The following is a 24,528-nucleotide window of genomic DNA, read 5'->3' on the forward strand; positions in this document are numbered from 1 at the left end:
TCCACCTCGAATGCCACCTCTGCACAAAGCCTTCCAGATGTTCCAACTGGACAGAGCCACTTCATCCTCCAAATCACTTTGAACTTTGCATCTATTTCACAGTATTTCTAATAGTGAGATTGGCATCAACATTACCCACAGGTTGGGTAATGTTTGGGTTATTCCTTTTATTAGAAGAAGCTCTGCAACAAAGGTATGCCTTACTTCTCTTTTAGTCCCCATGAAACTCAGGACGGTACTTAGGATGTGGGTGATGTCATGAGGTTCTCTGCTTGAGAGCTTCACCTTCCTACTCCCTCTGAGGGTCTTTCCTGCTTCTTTCCATATACGTTTCTCCTTTAAACTCTTTCACTTGTTAAACTCCTCTGATGCTCACCAATCCTCCACTCTGCATCCTTTCTACACTTACAATTTAACTGACAACATTTGCTGAGATGGCTGCCTTCATCCAGTTGGGACTTGAGTTCTGCCATCCTTCTCCCTTGCCTCCCCTGTCTCCTTAGTGCCCTGTATGGGCTTTCTGCTCATCACAGGAGTCTCAGTTGCTCCAGGTGGCAGATCATGAAAACCCAGGGCTTAATTCAGTGCTTTAAGAAGGAAAATCTATAGGAAAGATTTGTAAAACAAACGCAAAAGAATAAATGCTGTAGAATAAAACAGAAAAGTAAAAACATATGTTCTCCTGGGAAAGCAATAACCCCTTCAGTATGTCCTGGGTGTCCAGATAGGAGGATGAGAAAGACCCAGGCACCAGCCCAGAATTGTGCCTGTACTTGCACAGTGCCACTTTGCCTTTAAAAAAAAACCCAACTTAGAGAGATTTTGCATCTTTGATATTAATTATTTTAACTATATTCCTGTTTAGCATATATTATTATCCCACTTTACAGAAGGAAGAATTTAGATATAAAGAGTTTAAGTACGAGCCCACGGCCAGGGAGTCAGTCAATGAGAGAGCCACAGCAAAATTCAGGTCTCCAGACATTCAATTAGCTGCTCTTTTCACTAATGAAATTGTCAAGTTAAAAGGAAAAAAAAAAAGTAGCTTACATATTTTTTCTAAGGTCTGTAATACAATGCAATGTTGATTACTAAAATAACAAAATAGTAGTTGATTAGTAAAATAACAAAAAAATAAAATAATAAAAGTTCAGGAACCGATCCATACCGGTTTACGGAATTTGCAAAGAAGAGACCACATTATAAAACTGTCCCCACTCAAGCCACTTAAAAAAATATATTCTCTGAGTTAAATACAGATTGTAACATAAGGTAGAGAAAAAAATGTTACCCTATAAGATGTGAAAGACAACATCAATATGATCTACTTGAGAGAGTTATGAAGAATTAAAATCCAGTATCCTCCATATATACATATGTACCAAGCAAGAGTGTTACATTTCTCATTAGTATTTTAGGCTACTAACGAAAACAGTATATGTGCATACACATGTGTGAGTACATATAATATGTATATGTGTATGTATATATAATGTAAATACATGTACGTACGCCCAGATCTTTCCTCGTTCCTTCCCTTCATCAAAACTTACCCACCTTGAACCCTATTCTTAAGGCCTTATTCAGTCACACCCAGTGTAACTCAACAACAAATGTTTGCTCTTAAGCTAATGGACCACCCTTAAAAGTAACACTTTCTTTCCAACAGAAAGATGGTTTCAGGTGGAGGTAGACACTAGCTTATCATTCCTGTTTTGTAGGTGAGGACACAATGCTACTACAAGTAGTTCAGTAATTTGACCCAACCCACCCCAGCTAGTAGGTGGCTTATACGGTTAAGATGATCTTAAACTAGTGAGGTTTACAGTATAACTGAATGTTTAACTGCCATTGCCATGATAGGGACAGGCTTGGGCAGGGGACAGATTTGGTGATTTCTAAACAAGATCATGAATAATTAGACAGACATCCCAGATGTTTTTTCAAGACAAGAGGGAAAGAGATGATTCCTGGTCATGCTGTAAAATATAAAGCAAATATAATACTACCTAAAAATACACACATGTGTAGATTACATATATATATGGCATACAGAAAAATATTAAAAAGGAATATGAAACCAGATGTTAGCATTATTTATCTAAGGCAACATGATAAGTAACATTTTTTTTTCTTTCGGTTTATCTTCTAATCTAATCTAATATACTACTTGGCTTTCTTTAGTGTCATAAATAAACATTAATTCAAAAACTAATTTATTTTAACTATGTGTTTATTCTTTGCTATCCCCCTTTTATCAGTTAAAAAAGCTTCTTGTAATATTTATGTTAACTTAAAACCTAAATTGCTAGAACCACTGAATTTAGTTTCCCTACAATTCCTATGGGTTAGGACCTAAACTGGTAAAAGTTAGGGAAGGTGAAAGCAGATAAGACCATTTGTTAATGAACATGAGAATGAGAAGGGAGGGACAGTGGAGAGGGGAACCCATCACCTAGTGCCTAGAGTGACTGTTCTTCCCCACTCCAAACACGTCCCCTGTGGAAGAAGGTGAAGCAGAGGCCTGCAAAAGCCTAGGTCTGGATTACATGGGAAGGTACTGGGCAGTGAGGTGCCCCAGGAAAGAAAACAGGATCTCAGCCCAGGCTCTGTAGCCAAGATGGACAAAGGCATCAGAATGAAGGGGAGAGGAGTTCCTGTTGTGGCGCAGTGGTTAACGAATCCGACTAGGAACCATGAGGTTGCGGGTTTGGTCCCTGCCCTTGCTCAGTGGGTTAATGATCTGGCATTGCCGTGAGCTGTGGTGTAGGTCACAGACGCGGCTCGGATCCCGCGTTGCTGTGGCTCTGGTATAGGCTGGCAGCTATAGCTCCGATTCGACCCCTAGCCTGGGAACCTCCATATGCCGTGAGAGCAGCCCACGAAATAGCAAAAAGACAAAAAAAAAAAAAAAAAGAATGAAGGGGAGAAAACTCGCTAGAAACAGCGAGGCAAAGTCTAAAGTTGGTCACTCCAGCAATCTTCAGTGGAGAAGGGTGGCTGGACTTGGTGGCAAAGGAGACTTCCCAGCCTCGTGATGAGTAGGGCCCATGCCATACACAGGATGCTGTAGGACAGCAGTCAGCAGGACAGAATTCGGGACACTTTCTGCAAACTACGGTGGAACAGCAAGACAGAAGAGCTTTCAGGTTTGGCAGCTCTGTCTCGGGGCAAGTATGAATATCTCTTGGATGGTGTTTGACTCATAAACCTTATTATCCAATAGTGAACTGATCTGTTTTCATTCTGTCTATCTATGCTGCTAGCATTGAATCTATGCTGCACTATCTGCTAAGAAAATAAATTTCCAGAGGACAGGTGCCTACTATACCAGGACATCTCTAGACTGGATTTATACTGAAATATCCTGTGTGGAACCGTGGGCAAGCCATCAATTTCTCTGATGAAATCTTCTCAATTATTTTCACTGAGACAAGAGAATAAACACTGCTTATTTTAAGAGTTGATTCGATGTATGTAAAAAATTCTAGTTATTCAAATGTTTGGAATTTGCCATTAGAACAGGGCGATACTGATTTTTGACAAAATGGATGAAAAGGAAGAGAAGATAACAGACTGAGAAAGTATATAATAGATGCAGCAACATGTAGAGAAGGAGAGGAAAGGATGGTCCCCGAGCTTTCATCTTGTTTTATGGCTGGAGAGGAATATGACAGTTTACCAGCCAATTAAATAAAGGGCTAGATGCTCCCCTAAAGCTGCAATAACATGAATTTCTATCCTCACAAGTTTTATACACAGATAGAGTTTGGACAACACACATTTAAAAAAACTGAGATGTTACTGGGAGAACAAAAACTCCCCAGAAGATAACCTCTATATAGTTTTGTTTTGCTTATTGCTGCATCCCTAGCACCAACCTTCAATAATTCGTGATAAATTACTAAATGTAAATACGCCCTGAAGTTCCATTAGAGACTAGCCTCGTGGTCCACAGTGTACAGTCAATTTCTTTTTTCTTTTTTGCCTTTTTGCCATTTCTTGGGCTGCTCCCGCGGCATATGGAGGTTCCCAGGCTAGGGGTCGAATTGGAGCTGTAGCCACCGGCCTACGCCAGAGCCACAGCAACGCGGGATCCGAGCCGCGTCTGCAACCTACACCACAGCTCACGGCAACGCCGGATCGTTAACCCACTGAGCAAGGGCAGGGACCGAACCCGCAACCTCATGGTTCCTAGTCGGATTCGTTAACCACTGCGCCACGACGGGAATGCCCCGGTCAATTTCTAATAACGTGAAACCAGCCTTAAAAAAAAACTCTGGGGGTTCCCATTGTGGCACAGTAGAAATGAATCTGACGAGTATCCATGAGGGTGAAGGTTCGGTCCCTGACCTCGATCAGTGGGTTGGGGATCTGTTGCTGCCATGAGCTGTGGTGTAGGTCACAGACACGGCTTGGATGCTGTGTTACTGTGGCTGTGGCGAAGGCAGGCAGCTGCAGCTCCAGTTTGACCCCTTGACTGGGAACCTCCATAAGCAGCGGGGACAGCACTAAAAAGAAAAAAGAAAAAAGAAAAAAAGGTGGGGGGGGGCTCTTCTGGAACTTGGAAAATAAATTCTATTGGATAGGAACCTAGAGGGACCTGCTTAATATCAAATGATTTACCTCAATAGCTTTTAAGAATTTCACCTAATCAAAATCATCAGAGACTGAAAAGCAATTGCAAAATTGTTGACAATAACTGTGGGGATTAGAGAGCAAAGAGATAAGTACTTTGATCCAATCAACTTAATGTGAAAAGAAATGCTGATGAAATTAAGCTGGGGTAAAATGAAAGAGAAATGTGAATAGAAAGTCTAGTCTGTTGAGTAAGACACAAACCAAAACAAAAACAATCAAATTAGCATCTGAGAGCAGCAGCTGCCAATCAGCACCAGGACACGTCCTTGGAAATTGGATTCCATTCACAGAGAAAGGCAAATGCGATAAACTTTCTTATGTTAGCAGGAACCGTCCTAACAAATAAGCCCTTTGAACCCAGGGCATTTATCAAAAGACAAAATACAAAATAAGTTTTTTCCGAAGTGGTCTCTGACCGTAAAAACACACTGTGGAGTTCCCTTGTGATGTGGTGGATTAAGGATCCATCATTGTCAATGCAGTGGCTCAGGTTGCTTCAGTGGTGTGGGTTCCCTGGCCCTGGGAACTTCCACATGCCAAAAGCACAGCTAAAGAAAACAAAAAACAAAAAACCACACACTGCAGCCAAATATTCTAAAAATCTACTGAAGTACTCTTAGAGTGTAATCCCAGGAAAGCCACACTGGAAAACTGTATCTGTTCCTTCACGTGGGATCAACGAGGCCTCTAGAAGCGGTTCTGCATAGAGATGGCGAGTCTTAAGCAGAGTCTGCCAACACTGTTTCCTTCTCTAGTTCCTTCCCTTTTGGTGTGAGATCGATTTTCAAAAAAAACCACTTGGCCACACTACCACTCTCCCTATAACGCTATAAAACTGTTTCTGCCAGAAAGGTCTACCCCATGCCCCAAATGCCTCAACCCCTAAGCTCTTTCAACTCAACCCCACATCCCAACTATTCAATGTCTCCTTTTTCCCTCTTCACATCTTTTCATCAACAATGGACCAATATAACCTGCAATATTTATTAGCTCATCCTTATACCACCCACTCACACCCCGCAACTGATTAGGCAAATATCTGATCCAAAAGCAGCTCTGATAGAAAACAAACACCAGGACAAACATGTCACCTGACTTTGCTCTGAAATAAAATACATTCAAGCAAAGTCATGAGAGCTCCCAAATCAGTGAATGCTATCTTATTCTCTCTCAGAATTCATTCCTCATCGAATTCCATATAAAATTCAGAGATGCTGGAGTTCCTGCTGTGGCGCAGTGGTAACGAACCTGACAGGATCCACGAGGTTGTGGTTTGATCCCTGGCCTTACTCAGTGGGTTAAGGATCTGGCGTTGCCTTGAACTGTGATGTAGATTGCAGACGTGGCTCAGGTTCCGAGTTGCTGTAGCTCTGGCTATGGCTGGCAGCTGTAGCTCCAATTTGACCCCTAACCTGGGATCTTCATACACCATAGGTGTGACCCTAAAAAGCAAAACAAAAAAAAATAACTAAATTCAGAGATTCACAGAGAGACCCCAAAAAACTTGTATGAGGTACTGAGAAGCTACCCCAGTGGCTATAAGAAAAAGAGTTCTAAATGTAATAGAAGCCATGGCTTCTAGAATTCAGCACTTCTAGAGTTCATCCCTTCCCACTGCTCCAGCACAAAATACATTCACTGGCCAAAAGTAAGTGAGTCTAAGCTGTGATCATCTCCCCGCAGACCATCTGCAATGGTGTCCTAACCTACCACCTGCTGCCAGTCTCGTTTCTCCACTCTTTATATTGCAGCCAGAGATTCTTTTAAAATACACATCCGTCCACATCACTCTCCTCTAATGACTTATCACCACACTTGGAACGAAAATTCTGACTCTTTTTCTCCATGGCCCATGGTGCTGTCCACACCTCCCTGACCCTGTGTCCCCACTTTGTCCCACAGGATGTTCCTCAAATAAACCTCAGTGACTTTGCACCTGTGCTGTGTCTCTTCTCTGGACTCCTCTTACCCCCAAACACCTATATGGTATTCAGACGTCTGCTGCTCATCGGTCACCTCATTAGAGGCCTTTCTAATCACTTGATCAAAAAATACCACTCCCTGTCCACTATCCCCAACCCTCTCTAATCCTTCATACTGCTCTATTTTTCTCCATTTCTCTCATCACTAGCTGGTATTACATATTCATTTGTTCACAGTCTGTTTCACCCCAGCCAGAATATAAGCTCTGTAAGAGGACTAAGGGCCTCTGCTCAATGCAGCAACCCCAGGGTCTACTACAGTGCCTGGCACATGCTAGGTTCTCAGTAAATACAAATTAAATGAATGATTGAATTTCAAAGGAGCATTTTCTAGGTGCCAGACGCGATAGCCAGCAGTGGAAATATAAAGATGAATGACAGATGGGATCTAGTCTTTTCCCTGGGGGAATTTAAAGTCTAGTGGTAAAGGGGGAGTTCCCTGGTGGTTGAGTAGTTAGGAGGCACAGTGCTTTCACCACTGTGGCCTGGGTTCAATCTCTGGTCTGGGAACTGAGATTCCACATTTAAAGAAAAAAAAAAGGGGGGGGGGGAGGCTGGCAGTGAAGGAGACACATAGACAATGAACAGAATGGAATGTGATAGGACCTTGGAGTGCTGGAGGGAAGCCCTGGAGTAGAGTAGCTAGAGATGAGTTCCGACAGCCTGCGGCCGGATCATGAAGGACCTTGGGCATTACACTAAGGAACTAGGCCTCCAGGTGAGCTCCCGCTACACATCACTAAGGAGGAATGGAAAGAGGTAACGAACCTAAAATAACAACTGACAGAACTTAGTGACTATTTGTAGGGAGGGAACTGAGAAGTTCAAGCTTTCTAGGAAATACCACTGCCCAGAAAGGAGAAAGAAGTTGAAAGAAAAAGACGGTAAGTCTGGTTTTACACAAACTGAGTGTGAGGTACCTATAATCACACTAAGTCATGGTGATCTCTCTGGCAACTAGAAAATCCTCGACTTGGAAATTCTGCCATCCTGCTCATGGCCTTCTTCCTGGTGGGCATTCACGGTGTCCTAATGGTGCTGAGCCACACGTTTCACGTGTAGGTGCCACTAGGTTAGCCACAATTTAGTCTGCGTGGCACATCCTTACCAATGCTGTCAGTTTAACATAGGCTTTATCATGCTTTCTTAAAACAAGGATACCTGTTTTGCAGTGAAGTCTGACACAAATGCAGAGATTTCCCAGGAATTTTTCCTAGTCAGTGGCTTGAAAGTCCAATTCTAAATGGGGAGACAACATTATTTACAATTTTAAAAATCAAAAAAGTTCTCAAGGACAGGTATTATTGTTGCTTTCCACTTCACAACGGCATGGGACTCCCACGTGGACATGTGTATATATAAGCATATATACATACAGACTTGAGGGGCAGAGGTTAAAAAGGAAAGGAGGCAAAAAACTTTTTAAATATAAAAAACCTCAAGCTTATGTTTAACAGTAAAGAACAACTTGTATACAACATAGTGATAGAACCAAACGTCACAAAGTCACAAATTCAGCATCAAGCTTTTCTAGCACCTCAAACATCTGGCTGAAGAGTTTGTTGTTGGGAGGTGTTGCTCAAATTCCAGAGATCTCATTTCTCAATAAGTCATCCTCTATAGTTTCAGCCTCTGATTCTTCTCTAAAAAGCAGAAGATAAAGAAGCAAGAAGGAATAGGCTGATTTTTTGGAAATTTTTTTTTTGGCTGCACACCCACGGCACATGGAAGTTCCTGGTCCTAGGCCAGGGGTTGAACCCCGTGCCACAGCAGTGATGCAAGCCACTGCAGTGACAACACTGGACCCTTAATCCGCTGTACCACGAGAAAACTCCAGAAGAGGCTAACTTTTTAAGGCCCCAAGACTCTCAAGATCAAAGTAAAATCAAAAGCCCCTTTAGAAATTACTGACCAAAGAGGTTTACCTCCTAGAAGTTGTGTACATTCGTGGAGTTGTGCAGTAGACTTCCTGGTAGAAGCTGAGGGGAGGGGTCAAAAGCAGCAGAAGAGTCAAGGACAAAAAAAGTGAGGGGTTATCATATTTATTTATTTATCTTTTGGGGCCGAACCGGTGGCATTTGGAGGTTCCCAGGCTGGGGGTCTAATCAGAGCTAGAGCTGCCGGCCTACACCACAGCCACAGCAATGTCAGATCCAAGCTGTGTCTGTGACCTACATCACAGCTCATGGCAACACTGGATCTTTAACACACTGAGTGAGGCCAGGGATCGAACCTACATCCTCATGGATACTAGTCAAATTTGTTTCCGCTGAGTTAGAACGGGAACTCTCTGGTTATCGCTTATAAACAGAATATTCCATACCACCAGAAGGATCCATTCTCCCACATGCTGAATAATAAAACTGCTATACTGCAACAGCCGAATAACTAGAAACAAGGGGTCTAACTACAAAACAGTTTATCCTTCTTTACTAAGGCCGAAGAAAGGCAGCTCATTAATACGCGTTGCTTGGTGTATCAATCCTGATCTTTCTATCTCTTCCTTGTCTGGGTACCACATACACTGAAGAGGAGTCTCTGGGAGGGAGACAGAAAGCCAGGCATGTGCCCCAAGAGCAGGACAGGGATGGGGACGCTTAGGGTTACCATGACAACAGTTAGGTTATCCTGATGATGCAGAAACCAGAGCTAGGACTTTAAAGAATCCTTAGTTAGATATACTCTGGATGAAAAATGCTCTGCAGCCAATAATACTCAAACATAACTGGCCTATTCAATATGTTAAAATCAAATAAAGCATAGTTGTCTAGAAGGATAGAATGACTAGACTGAGAGGACTTTATTTTATCTGGGAGAAAAACAAGGCTCCTGAGATCTGGAGGTTCATCCACACCACCCAGCATGTTAAGGGTGCAGCTGGGGCGGGAGCCCAGACAGTCTGCATTCCAGCCCTGGGTTAGTTCTGCCCGAGGCATGAATCAACTGCTGCGTGGCTGTGGAACAATTTAAATATATAAATGACAGCAGTATTAGCACTAAAAACAGGTGAAACACGAAATTAGAAAGCTTAAGAGAAAGAGATTTGAGGAAAAGTCTTCTGAGGAAGTTATCTCTATGGTTAAGATGCATCTTAGAACAGGGATAAAATTATTCAAAAGTCACACTTCTGTGAAAGGTTTGGACATGTACATGCAGTGCACAAGTATATAATGTTATATTCTGGGGCAGTAAATTATTCGCTTGCAAGGAAGAATTTTGATAGAAACCAGAAAACAAACTTGTATAGACAAAACAACAAAAATCAGGAAAGCCCCAGGAAACCTAGTTTGTGTTGATGTTGTCTTTGTAAAGGAAAAATGGATAGGCATCTTTTTTTTTTCCTAATGAGCCTTTAAGGAAAAAAAAAAAAAAGCTTAAAAGTCAAAAGCAGAACTGAAGTTTGACAGGCGGAAGAACATAATTGATAGCATTGTCTGTTCTTATCTATTTAGCCTGTTAAAACTAACGCAAACAAACAAACAAAGACTTCCACCACATCAAATGCAGCCCAGACCATTGTTTCTATTTCACATTTAGCTCCAGGGCTGCCAAAGCAGCCCTCAAAGAAAAACTGGCCACTTAAACAACTTCCTTTATTCAAGGTTAAGATAGTCCTTTCCTGGCAAAGAGTCAGGAATTGCTTTTATTTTCACTTATAGGGAAAAAAAAAACCAAAACTACAGACCTTATGAAACATACCAGGCAAAACTCGTCATTTCTAATAGATAAAGTTCAACATAAACTCTCAGTCTGCATTTTGTTTTCTTGATTTAAGGTGACTGCCTTAATATTCAATCATACCATGGGTCATGAAACACAGTTCACCAGAGAGAAACTCAGTTCTTTAGCAAACCAGTTTTCAACTCACATGCATGGAAGCCATAAAGATGTTCCCCTAATGGAAAAATCAGACACCAATGAGGAGGGCACTGTAGATGTTTAATCTGCTACACGCAACTCAGGCAAACAGCTCACCTGCACTGAGTTTAGGGCTTGGGACATGAAAGCCACTTGGGATCCATGTGAAACTAAAAGGAAGTATCTATTTAAAATTCTAAGAAACATGAATAGGACACTGCTTTAAGTGCCACACATACAGGTGGAAAGCCATGCAGGTTTATCCATATTCTACCTACTCAGAGCTGTTCTCTGTGGGTGTCATTCTCCCAATAGCCCAAGCTACTCGGGACTAGCTGTTCTGAATGCTATGTGCGGAACATCTTCAAATAGATATTGCTTTGGTTCCAAGATGTCTGACTCTGTGGGAAAAGCTTTACAGCCATTCATGGCCCATAGGCCGACTGTCAACAATTGCTTCGTTGGGTTTGTACACACTAAGACTGGGCAGTTTTTTTGTGGCTCAGTAGCCTGTACTCTTTGAAGACGTCTGAGGGTTTTCATTCCTGTGAAGCGAAAATAGAAGACCCTTAACTCTAACAACCCTACTCATCATTCTGTGTGAATCTTGTACAAAACGGGCAACAAGCACAGTATTTTCTTAACGCTGCCAGAGACTGAGGTGGTTCAACAGGATAGGCATTTTTTAAAACAAAAATGTGCTTTGATCGCTACTGCTTGATAATCTTCACTCCAAATAATGAGTATTAAACATCTGCAGTGCAAGCCCCCCGGTCGTTGGTCCTGGGAGCTTTTACTTTACTTACTTGTATTTTAAGAGCAGCCACTGAATTAACCAGAGTCCTACAAGGATCATGCCGTTAATTTCACAAATAGAAAAGGCCCACTGCACCCGGTTAAAATGGTCAAAAAACGTGTCCGGTAGTGGAGGCTGCACCTCCTTAGGAGGTACTCGTTCATGGACGACCGAGATCATCACTGTGGTGAGAACAAAGCAGGAAAGTGCATAAAGAAAGGCCAGGAAAGTCTTGCCCCACTCCATGGGATACTGGGAGCGCTCCGGTTCGGGCATGGGGATCTTTATCATCTCCTTCCTGTAACCATTTGGCATCCCATTGGGTTTGACTTTGATGTTGAAGCTGCCGTCTGGGGCGGGGACGTCTGTGCCAATGCTGAGGTGCCCGTTGGCGTGACCATTCTTGTGTGCTTCCATGTGGTGCTCCATTTTCAGGGTCTCTATCATGTCCAGGAGCCGCTGCCCGTTGTCGGAGGAGACTCGGCACAGGGGGGGTTTTGTGAAATCCTCTTGGGTTAGGTTGATCAAGTCCCGGCCTGTGAAATGTTCCAGTGGTTCACAGTATTCTGGCATGGCATTCTCCAGCAGCCAGTCTGCCACCTTCTTGGGTGACCAATAAACCACTTCCTTCATTGTACTGGCGGACAACACGCAGCCCCCCGCTTGCTCCCGGCAGGTCAGCAGTAACTGTTCCTACAGGGCAGGACACTGTCCCTCCGTGGTGCATTCATCCTGTCAGGACTCATGACAGACTTGTGTGGTGAGATGTTCGGGATGGTTTTTAGGCTCATGTAGCTGTCCCAGGTTCTTAAGTGTCCAAGTGTTAATTCACCTCATTTTTGAACAAGATTCTTCCTTCTGTTGAGGCAAGAGAAAAAGGTCAAGATACTGGGACATCCAAATCAATCTCCTCAAAATGCAGAAACTAACCATTCGAAAGAAAAATGGAAAAACAGTTATTGGTCCATAGATTTCAAACATGTATTAGTTTAAGGGACCGCTAAGCCCCTGGTTAATCTTCCCCAAAGGAGCCTTAAGTTGGACCTGAGATGATCAAAGGGGAAATACTTTACAGCCTCTACAATGCTGCCTTTGCTAGGAAATGATGCAATAGCGCTTTGGACAGTACTCAGTACCAATCTGTGATTCTTTCTGAGCTTAGTACATGGTTCTGAGATGATCTGATAGAATACGGCAAATTTGATCAATCTACCATTCTAAGTGGTAAATAAATGTTTTAAAATATATAACACATACACAAGTTAATAGAAACCATACAAGAGGATCTCAGAAATGTTCACCTTCAGGATCATCTAGTCCAACAATTTTACACTCTTTTCTTTTTCTTTTTTATTTTTGCTTTTTACGGCCACACCTGTAGCATATGCAAGTTCCCAGGCTAGGGGTCGAATAGAAGCCACAGTTGCTGGCCTATGCCAAAGACACAGCAACACGGGATCCAAGCCACATCTGTGACCTACACTGCAGCTCACAGCAATGCTGGATCCTTGACCCAACAAGTGAGGCCAGGGATTGAACCCATGTCCTCATGGATACTAGTTGGGTTTGTTTCCTCTCTGCCACAACAGAAACTCCCTACACTTTCAGGGGGAAAAAAAAAAAATCAGTAAGTCCCTTTTCCCAAATGTGCCTGGACCCCAAAGCACATGATCAATGTAGACGATTGGGTTGAAAAAGATGCCTTGAAGGGTCATCTCTGCTCTGATGACACCTTTACTCCCAGCCTCCAAGAGGTTCATGGAATACCAGTTTCAAAACCAATGATCCAATCCAACTCCCTCAATTATACTCGAGAAAACCTGAATTCCAGAAAAATCAAGGAACTTGCCCACAGTCAAGCGGCAGCTTGCCTAAATGAACTACAAGTTTCAGAAGTCCTGGCTCAGAGTATTTAGTCATTAAAATATTTAACCAGTGATGTGGCAATAACCAAAATGCATATCTGTAGGGGAGAATCAAAAGCAGGACTCAAAATTTTATAAATTTATTTATGTGTAAAGATAAACATATGTATAAATGATGTATATATATTATACATATATATTCAACCACAACTACGGTTAATGAACATAACATTGCATAAAAGAATGGGAAAGAAATGTATCACATACTAACTGAAGTTACACTTGATAATGGGCCTGGGGGCATTTCTCCCACCCTTTTTTGGGGGCCCAACCAGCAGCATGTGGAAGTTCACAGGCCAGGGATCAAACCCATACTGTAGTAGCAACACCACCAGATCCTTAACCTGCTGTGCCACAAGGAAACTCTCCACCTATTTTTCTTTAATAAGTATGTATTACTTCTGTAATAATAATTTAAAATAAAATTAAAAAAGCAAGAAAAGTTAAAAATATAGGACCTGGTTCTATAACAAAGCATCATGGTTAATGAAACATGGCCTTTGGCAAAAGACAGACCATACTTTGCTCTCAGCATCTCCATACATAGCCTACTCCTTGAATTTCATCTTATCAATTTGAAAAATGGGCATAATCAAATACCTCCTTCACAGGGTTTCTGTCAGTACTTTAAAAATCATATTGTGAGAGCTGATGGTGCACAACCTAGCACTAAAAAGGGGTCTGTTTTTGTTCTCGTTTCAATTTTTTTAAGGCTGAGTAGTATTCCATTGTTGTGTGTATGTGTATATATGTGTGTGTCCATCCATGGATGAATGGATAAAGAAGATGTGGTATGTGTTACTTCCTATCTTGGGTACTGTAAATAATACAGCAGTCAACCCAGAGGTGCATATATTTTTTTGAATTAATGTTTTCACATTCTTCAGATAAATACCCACAATAGCTGGATCACATGGCAGTTCTCTTCAATTTTTTGAGACTCTCCACACTGTTTTTCATAGTGGCTGCACAAATGGACATTCCCCCCAACAGTGTACACTTAATACTTGTGACAACATGAATGGACTTTGAGGGCATTATGCCAAAGGAGATAAGTCAGTCAAAAAATCCATACAAATACTATATGATTTTGCTTGTATGTGGACTCTAAAAAACAAATGAGCAAACAAAATAAAACAAAACTCATAAATACAGAGAAGAGATTGGTAGCTATCAGAGGGGAAGAGGGTTGGAGGTAAGCAAAACAGGTGAAGGAGTCAATTACTTGGAGACAGATGGTAACTAGACTTACTGTGGTGATTAGCTCTGCAGTGTGTTCAAACATCAGACTATGTTGTAGAATACAAAACAAATACGTTATATGTCAATCATACTTCAGTAGAGAAAGGATTTTTTTTTCCTCATATTTCTATCATATTCAATAACTACTGTCCCCTACAGCTCACGATGAAAGCACACCATCTAATAGTGGGCTAACCTTTTTTTTTTTTCTCAAAATAAGAACGACATGTTAATTACCAAAAAAACTTGCACAGATATGCAGGTTTAAGAATCAGACATCAGTGATGATAGTGTTTTCTAAACATGCTTTGTGGAATAATAATCTGATAAAATGCTCCATGCTTTAAAAAAAAAAAAAAAAAAAGTCTAGATAAGCCTTGGACCTGCATACTGTAATCTTTTTTTTTTTTTCTTGTCTTTTTGTCTTTTTAGGGCCACACCCTCGGCATATGGGGTCTAATTGGAGCTATAGCTGCTGGCCTACTCCAGAGCCACAGCATTGTGGGATCCAAGCTGCGTCTGTGACCTACACCAGAGCTCACAGCAATGCCGGATCCTCAACCCACTGAGCAAGGCGAGGGATCGAACCCACAACCTCATGGTTCCTAGTCGGATTCACTAACCACTGAGCCACGATGGGAACTCCATACTGTAATCTTTCTAGGGTTAGCAGCCCACCTTAGCATGTTAGAAGCTCCAGGGAATCTTCCAGTAAAGAAACTCCACCAGCATTTCTTCAACTGACTTCATCAAAGCTGCCCTGCTCTCTACTTCTTTTCCTCCCCAGTAACTATTAACTCCTGATGGACACACTGGGAGGTAATGGCTCATGTCTTATACTTGAATTCAGGTCTTCAGACTTCCAAGTCCAAACATGTCTCTCCTGAACCCCAAAATCTGACTCTGGAATGAAGATTCCCAATTTCCCAGACCAAATTAACAACCAACCAATGGGAGTAGCGCTTAAAAGCTATTCCAGGCAGTGCAAAAGAACTGGCATTCTTTCTTCTGAGCATCTGAGCTGCTGTGCACCTTCCCCGCATTCTCTAGAGTTTCAGTGTTTGTCTAGCCTGTCCCAGGGGACTATGAGTGACGGAGGAAGTGACACAAGGTTAAGCATCCACACAGCTCACCTTCCCAGGGCCCAGTCCACATCTAAGGAAGTGCCCTTGCAACTTAGCAACATGTAGATGATATAATGAAAAGTAAACCAACTGAAAATGCCATTGATATTGGAAACCGCTTTAAAACAATCTGAATGATCAGGGAGAATGAGATGGGCACCCCTAAGAGAGAAATATGAAACCAAAGTGAAGCTCTGGCCACCTAAAAACCACTGCAGAGCAGCTTCAATCATTGCTAACAGTAACCAGAGGGACAAGAAGACATCCACCAAATGGGAGTCCTGGCAGAATGTCCCGCAGGAAAGGGGATCCCTTGGCATCAAACCCCAGGCCTCCCCCCAAATACTCTTCAGCAGAATTAGGATAAGAGCCAATGGATCCCATAACATCTTGAGATGGCCATAAGAACTCTAAATTCTCAGCTGAGGGTTCAGGCCTCATGAAATGAACATGGGCCTTTCCTATAGGTTCTTCATTCCTCCCCTTGCTCCACCCACGAAGTCTACCAGGAGGGTTAAACCCCTCAGAACCGTAAGAACCAGACCAAGGCCAAGGAATTATCTCACTTCTCCCTGATGGGGAAATGGTCAGGGAGTCGCCTCTTAAGACACAGTATCAAATGGGAGGAAACAATATAGGGCCATGACACACACACACACAATATACATACACACCTCACATACACATATATACAAACATACACCACAGACACACACTGGTATTGCAAGCTTCTATCCAAATGAAGGAACACTGATCATGTAAAAGCAAGTTTAAGAGGCAGTTTTTGATAGAACTCTTAAAGAGACGGTAAGATAAACCAGTAGCTTCCATTAATTAACTAGGACAACAAAGCTGTTCAGTCCCTATGCTTCCCCCACAACTTGGAAAATTCTATCTAATCCTCTTCAACAAGTCTAGATTCTTCTCGTAGTCTTTAAGATCCTTCTCTGCGAAGCCTTTCCTGGTCACTCCACAATCTTTTCTTTCCTCTCTGGATTCTTACATCACTAATATATGTACCACAAAATATATTCTGTCTTGTGTGCATGACATGGTAGGGAGAGCCCTGACTGTGAGAGGCAGGGAGCCTGAGGTTGAGACCCAGCCTAGCTACCTCCCTTCTTGACAAAATCCTTTAACCTCTCCAAGCTCGGTTTCCTCTGGAAAATGGGATTAACAACTACCTTGGCTATTTTTACATCCAATCACGTAAAAGGAATGAAAGCTATTAATTATTCCAAGAAATATGTCTTGTTCTTTTCATAAAGTCCTGCTTCCTTTCTAATGCTCAACAGGGCTCCCAGTTGCAGTTCATAAATATTTAATGAAGCTGCCACTTCCAAATGGCATTTTTTTAAAGCCCAAATCACTCGGACACACATGAATAAAAACATCTTTCCAAAGATCATGAGAAAAGAAGCGTTTATTTTTCCAGCGAGATTTGAAGCTTGAAAATAAAGGCATATGTGCTGTTTTCCTGCAGCTGATGCTGAAAGCTCGTAGAGGGAAGAAGTCATTCCTATGGAAGTAATAACCACTGGGCACAGCTATAAGATGAGGACTTACTCAGAGAACCTGGAGCCCCGCTGTAGGAGACAGGAAACAGTGCCTTCCCCTTGGACCCAAAGACTCAATTTAAGGTATACTGTGGTGTTTCTGAGAAGGAAAAGGCAAAGTGCTTTCACATCTAGACCCAGCAGACTGTACCATTAGGCTGGGCTCAGAAAACAACTATTACCGCCATCCTTCAGAAAAGCCACTCTGAATCCATTACTGGGAGAATGTTAAGAAATAACATAGAGCTCAAATCATTAGACTTAGTTCTCAGAACTGGGAAGATGTATGTAATAGAAGAATAAAGTCTGTACACAAACTCTTTATTCCAAACACTACAGAATTTGAGCGATGGAAAAGGTGCTGGAACTCTTGCTCATCTGGAACTTTTAGATATAAGTAAACTAAAGTCCAGGGAGATTTGTGATTTGCCTAAAATTTCATACACAGCAAAGAGTTAGTCCTGGGCCTAGACAGAGATGCTTTTCAGGACTTTTCCACTGTGAAGAGTCAATAGTCTCATAGATTTGAGCATATATGAAAGATAATCTAAAAAGTCTTCTAAAAAAATTATGCAGTCTTCTAAGATAAAGGGCAGGCACAAAGGCACATAGTCATTATAGATTCTAAACTCCACAGGTTTTTTTTTTTTTTTTGTAATTAGACCTCAACCAAATAAATAATAAATCTGTGAATACTATTTGGCTCCAATTCTTAAACTATATATATTTAGGCTTTAATATTAGAAAATCCATTAGATAATACACCACAAGACACCATAAACTCTTTATAAATAATTATCAAATCCAGATCTCTAAAATACAGAAAAAGAAGTTAAAGTGACCATCATGATAAGGAAAAAAACATTAACCTACAAAATCACTAAATAAATCAATTATGAATATTTGCTTATTCTTACTCAAAAAGAATCTATTAACTTGTTATCTGGCACTGTCTAGAAATAAGACATTGTTGTACTAAAAAAAGCTACCATATGAATTGTACATGGAATACAAGTTTTCAAAAATGAAAATACCACACAACACACAATACGACTATCCATTCAGCAAATGCTCAAGAAATCTGAGTTCTAATGCTTGCTCTGTCATTAACTTGTGTTCCAACCCCAGGACCTCAGTTTCCTACAGTGAAATAATTTATTCCATTTGCTTATTCCATTAGTTAGAATTTACATATACCTAACAGCACTTAGGAAAACATAAAGCAATACATTAAAATGTAAGAAATTATTATACCAAATGTAATTTATTCTTCTTTGAAGACTCAATGAACTTTTTCTTTTTTTTGCCTTTTTAGTGCCACACCTGTAGCAACATATGGAGGTTTCCAGGTTAGGGGTCAAATCCGAGCTGTAGCTGCCGGCCTATACCACAGCCACAGCAACACGGGGCCCAAGCTGAGTCTTCGACCTACACCATAGCTCACAGCAACGCCGGATCCTTAACCCATTGAGCAAGGCATTCTCACAGAGGACTGAACCTGCATCCTCATGGATACTAGTCAGATTTGTTTCCATTGAGCCATGACAGGAACTCCTCAACGAACTTTTGAAATGAGTGCCAAGAAGTTAAGAAATGAATTTTTATGATTATTTTTAAGGCATGATGGACCTTGTGATTAAACTGGCAAATTAGCTGGCAAATCTATGAAGAAACTATAGGGAAGTTCTACATGTTTCTAAATGCTGATAATGGCAAATGAAAGCAGGAAGTAGTGCATGCATAATGAGTCTTAAAAGCACAGAGTAAACTTTCTGTTCCATGTATCAAATCTCTAAAAACAAAAGCAACCTGGAGTATACAAATGATTTTATCCTACTACCTTATATAGTCAATTTAATGCAAGACTGAAATTTGGTGAACATGTAGTATTTAGCTCAGATTTTATAAAAGAAAGTGACCTGGGGGCAAATCAAGAAATGATACTATTTTATTATGAAACAGACAAATTGTCTTTTTCTAAATACTTCAAACCCAGATAAAGGTCTTTACATCTACTAGAACTTTCCATAAAAGTCCATAATAACCTTATGGATCTTCGAGGGCAATGCAGCCCACTGAAATACTCATAATTCAATTGTTCTCCGACTCAATCTGGAGAGCTCCTGAATGCTTTTCTCTCAACCAATCTAATTAGCAGTAATTTTTTTTTGTTATTTAACAATAATTAAATTAAATAGGCAGAATTCATACAACTGTATTTATTTGAAGAAGAAAAAATGGCTAGAATAACATCCACTTAATTTCAATGTATTGTTGAGGAAAATTTTTTTTAAATGATTTTTATTTTTTCCACCATAACTGGTTTACAGTGTTCAGTCAATTTTCTACTATACAGCAAGGTGATCCAGTCACACATACATATATACATTCTTTTTCTCACATTATCATGCTCCATCATAAGTGACTAGATATAGTTCCCAGTGCTATACAGCAGGATCTTATTGCTTATCCACTCCAAATGCAATAGTTTACATCTAATTATCCCCAATTCCCAGTCCATCCCACTCCCTCCCCCGCCTGTTGAGGAAATTTTAGATTACCTTTGATGCCTTAACCTTTAAATCGTTCTTTCTTTCTTTGGGTCTTTTCTAGAGCCGCACCCGCAGCACATGGAGGTTCCTAGGCTAGGGATCGAACCAGAGCTGGAGCCGCTGGCCTACGCCACAGTCACAGCAACACCAGATCCGAGCTGCGTCTGCCACCTACACCACAGTTCATGGCAATGCGGGATCCTTAACACACTCAGCAAGGCCAGGGATTGAACCCGCAACCTCATGGTTCCTAGTCGGATTCGTTTCTACTGTGCCACGACAGGAAATCCTAAATCATTGTTTATTTTAAATTGCTATTATGTGCAGTGGTCACAATTCCACAGTCAAATTCTGGTTAGCAAATGAAAGCACCCCTTATAAAACAGCTCCTTAAACTGAGTATATGCTGGCCTATTTTGCTCATATATAAGAAAGAAAGTCTTGCTGAAGTAAACATACTTGCCTTGTGGTCTACTTGGGCTGTCAGAAGAAGCTCATGTGGACATCTGTTGGTCTCCTCCATGCCTTGGTTATTTAACGATGTATGATACTTATATTTCGAGATATCTGAAATGCATTTTTTCTCAGCAGTTGCCCTACAACTAACACAACTGATAGCCTCACTTTTTTGTGTCTTCCTCCTAAATGACTCCAATGTTGCAGCCCTCAGTGTTCCAGAGGGAAAGAGATGATTTTTGGATGACAAAAGTAGTGGATATGACATAATGACAAGAAACCAGCCATGTCAACTGTATACTATAAATCATGGTCCAGTTTCTCTCTCACAGTATGAAATACAAAACTGTTTCATTCATTTCTTGGAAAGGCCTACCACCAGCAAGACTAGCTCATTCTACTCCCCACAGCCTGAGCCTCCATTTGGGTCATTCTGTGATGGAATGTAAATATTCAGTAACTAGAAATTTCAAAGAATCACCTATTATGGACAAAATTAGAAACAACCTAAAATTGAGAATTAAATACATCATGACACAACAATACTAAGCCTCCACTAAAGACTGGACTCTATTTCTTCATATATTGTGATACATATTTATTTTTAAAGTTATATACATATAAAAGAGAATGATACCATTTTTGTGAACACAGGTATCACAAATACCCATAGGAAAAATGTCTAGAAGGTGGATATCAACTGTGAACTGTTACATTTAAGTGATAAAATTTTGAAATAACATTCTCCTTTTCCCCCCAGTATTTTCTAATTTCTCTGATAAAGACATATTACTTGTAGTTAGAAAAGAAAAAAGATTGTTTTTCTTTCAAGCATATTCTATATTTTTAAACATGCAGGCTGCATTGTAAAATTAAAATTAGATGTTTCCAGAGTCCCCACTGTGGCTCAGTGGGTTAAGAATCCAACTGCAATAGCTCAGATTGCTGAGGAGGTGAGGGTTTGAACCCTGGCCTGGTGCAGTGGGTTAATGGATGTGGAGTTGCTGCAGCTGTGACATGGGTCGGCAGCTGTGGCTCAGATTCAATCCCTGGCCCAGGGAACTTTGATATGTTGTGGTTGCAGCCATTAAAAACAAAGAAAAAGATGCTTCCTACATACGCTCTCTTTAAAAATATGAAACGGGCTTGTAGATTTCTCTAAATAATTGGAACTTTTGCCCTCTGTGATTAATTAAGTTCCCAAACTGTCATATTCCTAAAACATAACGGTCTTGGGATATGAACCAAATCATCAACAAAGATAGAGCTGAAATGCAAATCTAAGTGCATAAAGAAATTCCAGTCTCAGATATTTCCCGTCATTCCAGAGAGAAAACAACAAACCAACAGAATTGCAACTCTTCTATCATATATCATCTAGATTTTCTTTAATATCCATTTACACAGTGTACTGCCAAAGACCATTTGAGAACTCTGCCTTGCTGTCATTATAGCAGGAAAACTCTACATAACTCTAATGACAACTAATCACTATAGTTTTCCCTTGGGTTTTCATTCTTGGAACCCAATTACCAAAACTCTGAAGAGATCTATTCCCACTCAACTGATGAAGTGTCTCTATAAGTCTGAAATCAGCAGGGCTCTTTTACAATATTCATCAAGTTAATGTGCAGTCCTGGGACAAACGCACTTCAGCTGCACTGAAGAATGTTAGGATATAATCAATGCTTCCAAAGTCCATGGGCTTTCACATCCAGCTGATGCACAGTGGTGATCTCATCCACCCCAAGAAACTTGGGAAAGGCTAATACAGGCTCTTATTTCCACCACACCTCACTCCATTCCTTTCCTTTTCCCCCATTCCTTTTAAAACTAAGAGTCAAAACCCTTCCACTTTACTGCTTGTTCAGCTGGACTAAAAAGATTGCATATACTTCTGAATCCAACATAGAAGTAAATCAGGGCTATGAAAAAAAGACAATGGCTTAGGAAAAAGATGAGGCCATGTTTTATTATCCTCTGTTTTTAAGAAACCCCAAGAAATTAATATAAATATAAAAGAGAAGGGAGTTCCCGTTGTGGCTCAGTGGTTAATGAATCCGACTAGGAACCACGAGGTTTCGGGTTTGATCCCTGACCTTGCTCAGTGGGTTAAAGATCTGGTGTTGCTGTGAGCTGTGGTGTAGGTCGCAGACGTGGCTCGGATCCCACGTTGCTGTGGCTGTGGCATAGGCTGGCAGCTACAGCTCCAATTGGACCCCTAGCCTGGGAACCTCCATATGCCACAGGTTTGGCCCTAAAAAGGCAAAAAAAAAAAAAAAAAAAGAGAGAGAAGTAAATGCAAAATAGCCCCTTAGAGACTCTTCAACAAGCAAGAGCTCACAGGTTTCCCATGGAGAAAGTAATCTCAGCTAAGGATGAACGAGCAATTGAAAAGTATAAATCATATGAGGAAATAATCCACCATGAAGGAAAGCTGGCAGGTGTGACAAACGGGAAGTTTACCAAACCATGAACATGAGAAAATAAAATAAGTCTGAACAGGTGGTAAAGTGAGTACACTAATGATATAAAACCAGAATAAAAGAATAAGACATGGTAGAAAGAAAATACGGGGCAGGTGTGTTTAAAGAGTACTCAGGGAAACTCCGGTTCTCTCCTAGGCTTGTGGTGGGCTGATGCCTCAGGACAAAAGAAGAGAGAGCAAAAGGTAGAAGGTAAGCCATAAGCAGAAGAGAAATCAGCAAAAATCTAAAGTATATATGTTTAAAGGCAATTGACAGGTTTTTTCAAACCCTCCAAACCCAAGTAATCCAGCACCCATATTCTTTTTACAGGGAGAAAGGTGTAGAAAATGGAATCCAGCCCATCAAAAGACGAATCTTATTTTTAAAAAGATGTCTAATTGTACATATGCATTAGTTTCCACTGCCTCCTAAAACCCACCTAAAATGATAGTATAGGGATGAAAAAGAAAAGAAAAAAAGAAAGGCAAAGAGAAAAGAGGAGACCACTAATTTAGGAGCTTAGGAAGCAAATGGACTAGTGGTAACTGACAGCAAACCCAAGAGAGCAGAACCCCAAGCCAATAAAGAGGAAAAATGAAAAGCAATCTGATTTATATAAGAGGCCTTAAAAGGATGAGGAATTGGTGGTACCTTCAAAATGAGGGTGAAGTGGAGCTAAAAACAGAAGCACTGGTGGAAAGACCATCGAAGTTGCTACCTTCGGGTTCCCACTTTGCACAGCAGAACAGCTACCTCTCCTCCTTCACCAGCATAGACTGGAAGAAACACCGAGTAGATAGAAACACTGTGTTTCAATGAACACAGTTGAAAATAAGGCCATCACACTAACAACAAGGGATTAAGTCAAAGTTGCACATAGATGTTAGCTCAGACCCGCCCTAGCTCTCTGCCTCATTAGACACTCGGGATACCCGGAGCCAGGATGAAAACTTCCAGGCAGATGAACAGCATCATTGCCTTTCTGAGAACCTCAGACATTATAAGAGAAAAGAGCACAGATCCTCTTGCACTGAAATCCATATAAACGAGCTCCACTCATGCAAAGTGCTTTCAGACAGCATTTTTAGTGCCTTCTTTAAAATAAGACTGGACCAAACAAACAAAAAAGACATTTGAAGCAACTCGAACAAATATGAAAGCCAGAGTTTAGAAAGAAAATAATAATAAGAAAAAAGAACTTGGAAGAACCCACTCAGTAGGGAAATTATAATGTTAAGAAAAATTATTATTAACATTCTCAAAGAGATACTGAACAAAAACAAAATGATACGAAAAATTCTGAGAATTTTTTAAAGAAAGCTCTTGGAAATTCATGCCAAATGAAAAATTCCCTAGAAAATAAAGATGTAAAAAATCTCTCAAAGTAAAACAAGACAGAAAGATGGAAAACTGAGTGAAAAGGTAAAAACATTAAAAAAAGTCATCCAGAAAGTTCCATATGTGAAAAAACAGTAGGAGCTCAAGAAAGTGCACAGACCAAAAAAAAAAAACCAAAAAACAAAAAACAAAAAAAAACAAAAACAAAAAACAACAAAAAAAAAGAAAACAAAACCAACAGGAAAATTATAATCAATCTTTTAAGAAAAATTTTCAGAACTCAAGAGGATATGAATTGCTATATTGAAAGAGTTCATTGAGTATCCAAGAACAATGACTGAAAATAGAAAATGTTTACTATTATTCCGTACCAATTAATTTTTTAAAGGAAAACAGGAAAAGAGATCTTGAAGAATTCTCCTGCTGCATCAGGCTTTTCAGTATCCTGGCTCTGTTTTCCTCCCTCTAATGTCAAACCGCAGCTGCCAATGTGCATCCTGGACCATCCTTACTGTCCCAGACCAGGAACACCACTGCAGCCTTAAAGCACTAAGGCTGTTCTTGGTACTGAAGGGTAGCAGAATATACCA

The 24,528-nt window shown here is 40.7% G+C and overlaps 1 protein-coding gene across 6 annotated transcripts in view; it reads right to left on the bottom strand.

Annotated features, from left to right (window-relative positions):
* The window catches only part of SGMS1 (sphingomyelin synthase 1), a 311,375-nt gene that overhangs the window by 26,377 nt on the left and 260,470 nt on the right, over positions 1 to 24,528 (bottom strand). For all 6 annotated transcript variants that reach the window (XM_047762700.1, XM_047762703.1, XM_047762702.1 and 3 more), the window contains one exon: positions 11,288 to 12,135. In XM_047762700.1, coding sequence (XP_047618656.1) covers positions 11,288 to 11,910 — 623 coding nt within the window. In that variant the 5' untranslated portion in view covers positions 11,911 to 12,135. The remainder of the gene's footprint in view (positions 1 to 11,287; positions 12,136 to 24,528) is intronic.

This window comes from Phacochoerus africanus, chromosome 15 (assembly GCF_016906955.1).
Source record: "Phacochoerus africanus isolate WHEZ1 chromosome 15, ROS_Pafr_v1, whole genome shotgun sequence".
Classification (NCBI taxonomy): domain Eukaryota; kingdom Metazoa; phylum Chordata; class Mammalia; order Artiodactyla; family Suidae; genus Phacochoerus; species Phacochoerus africanus.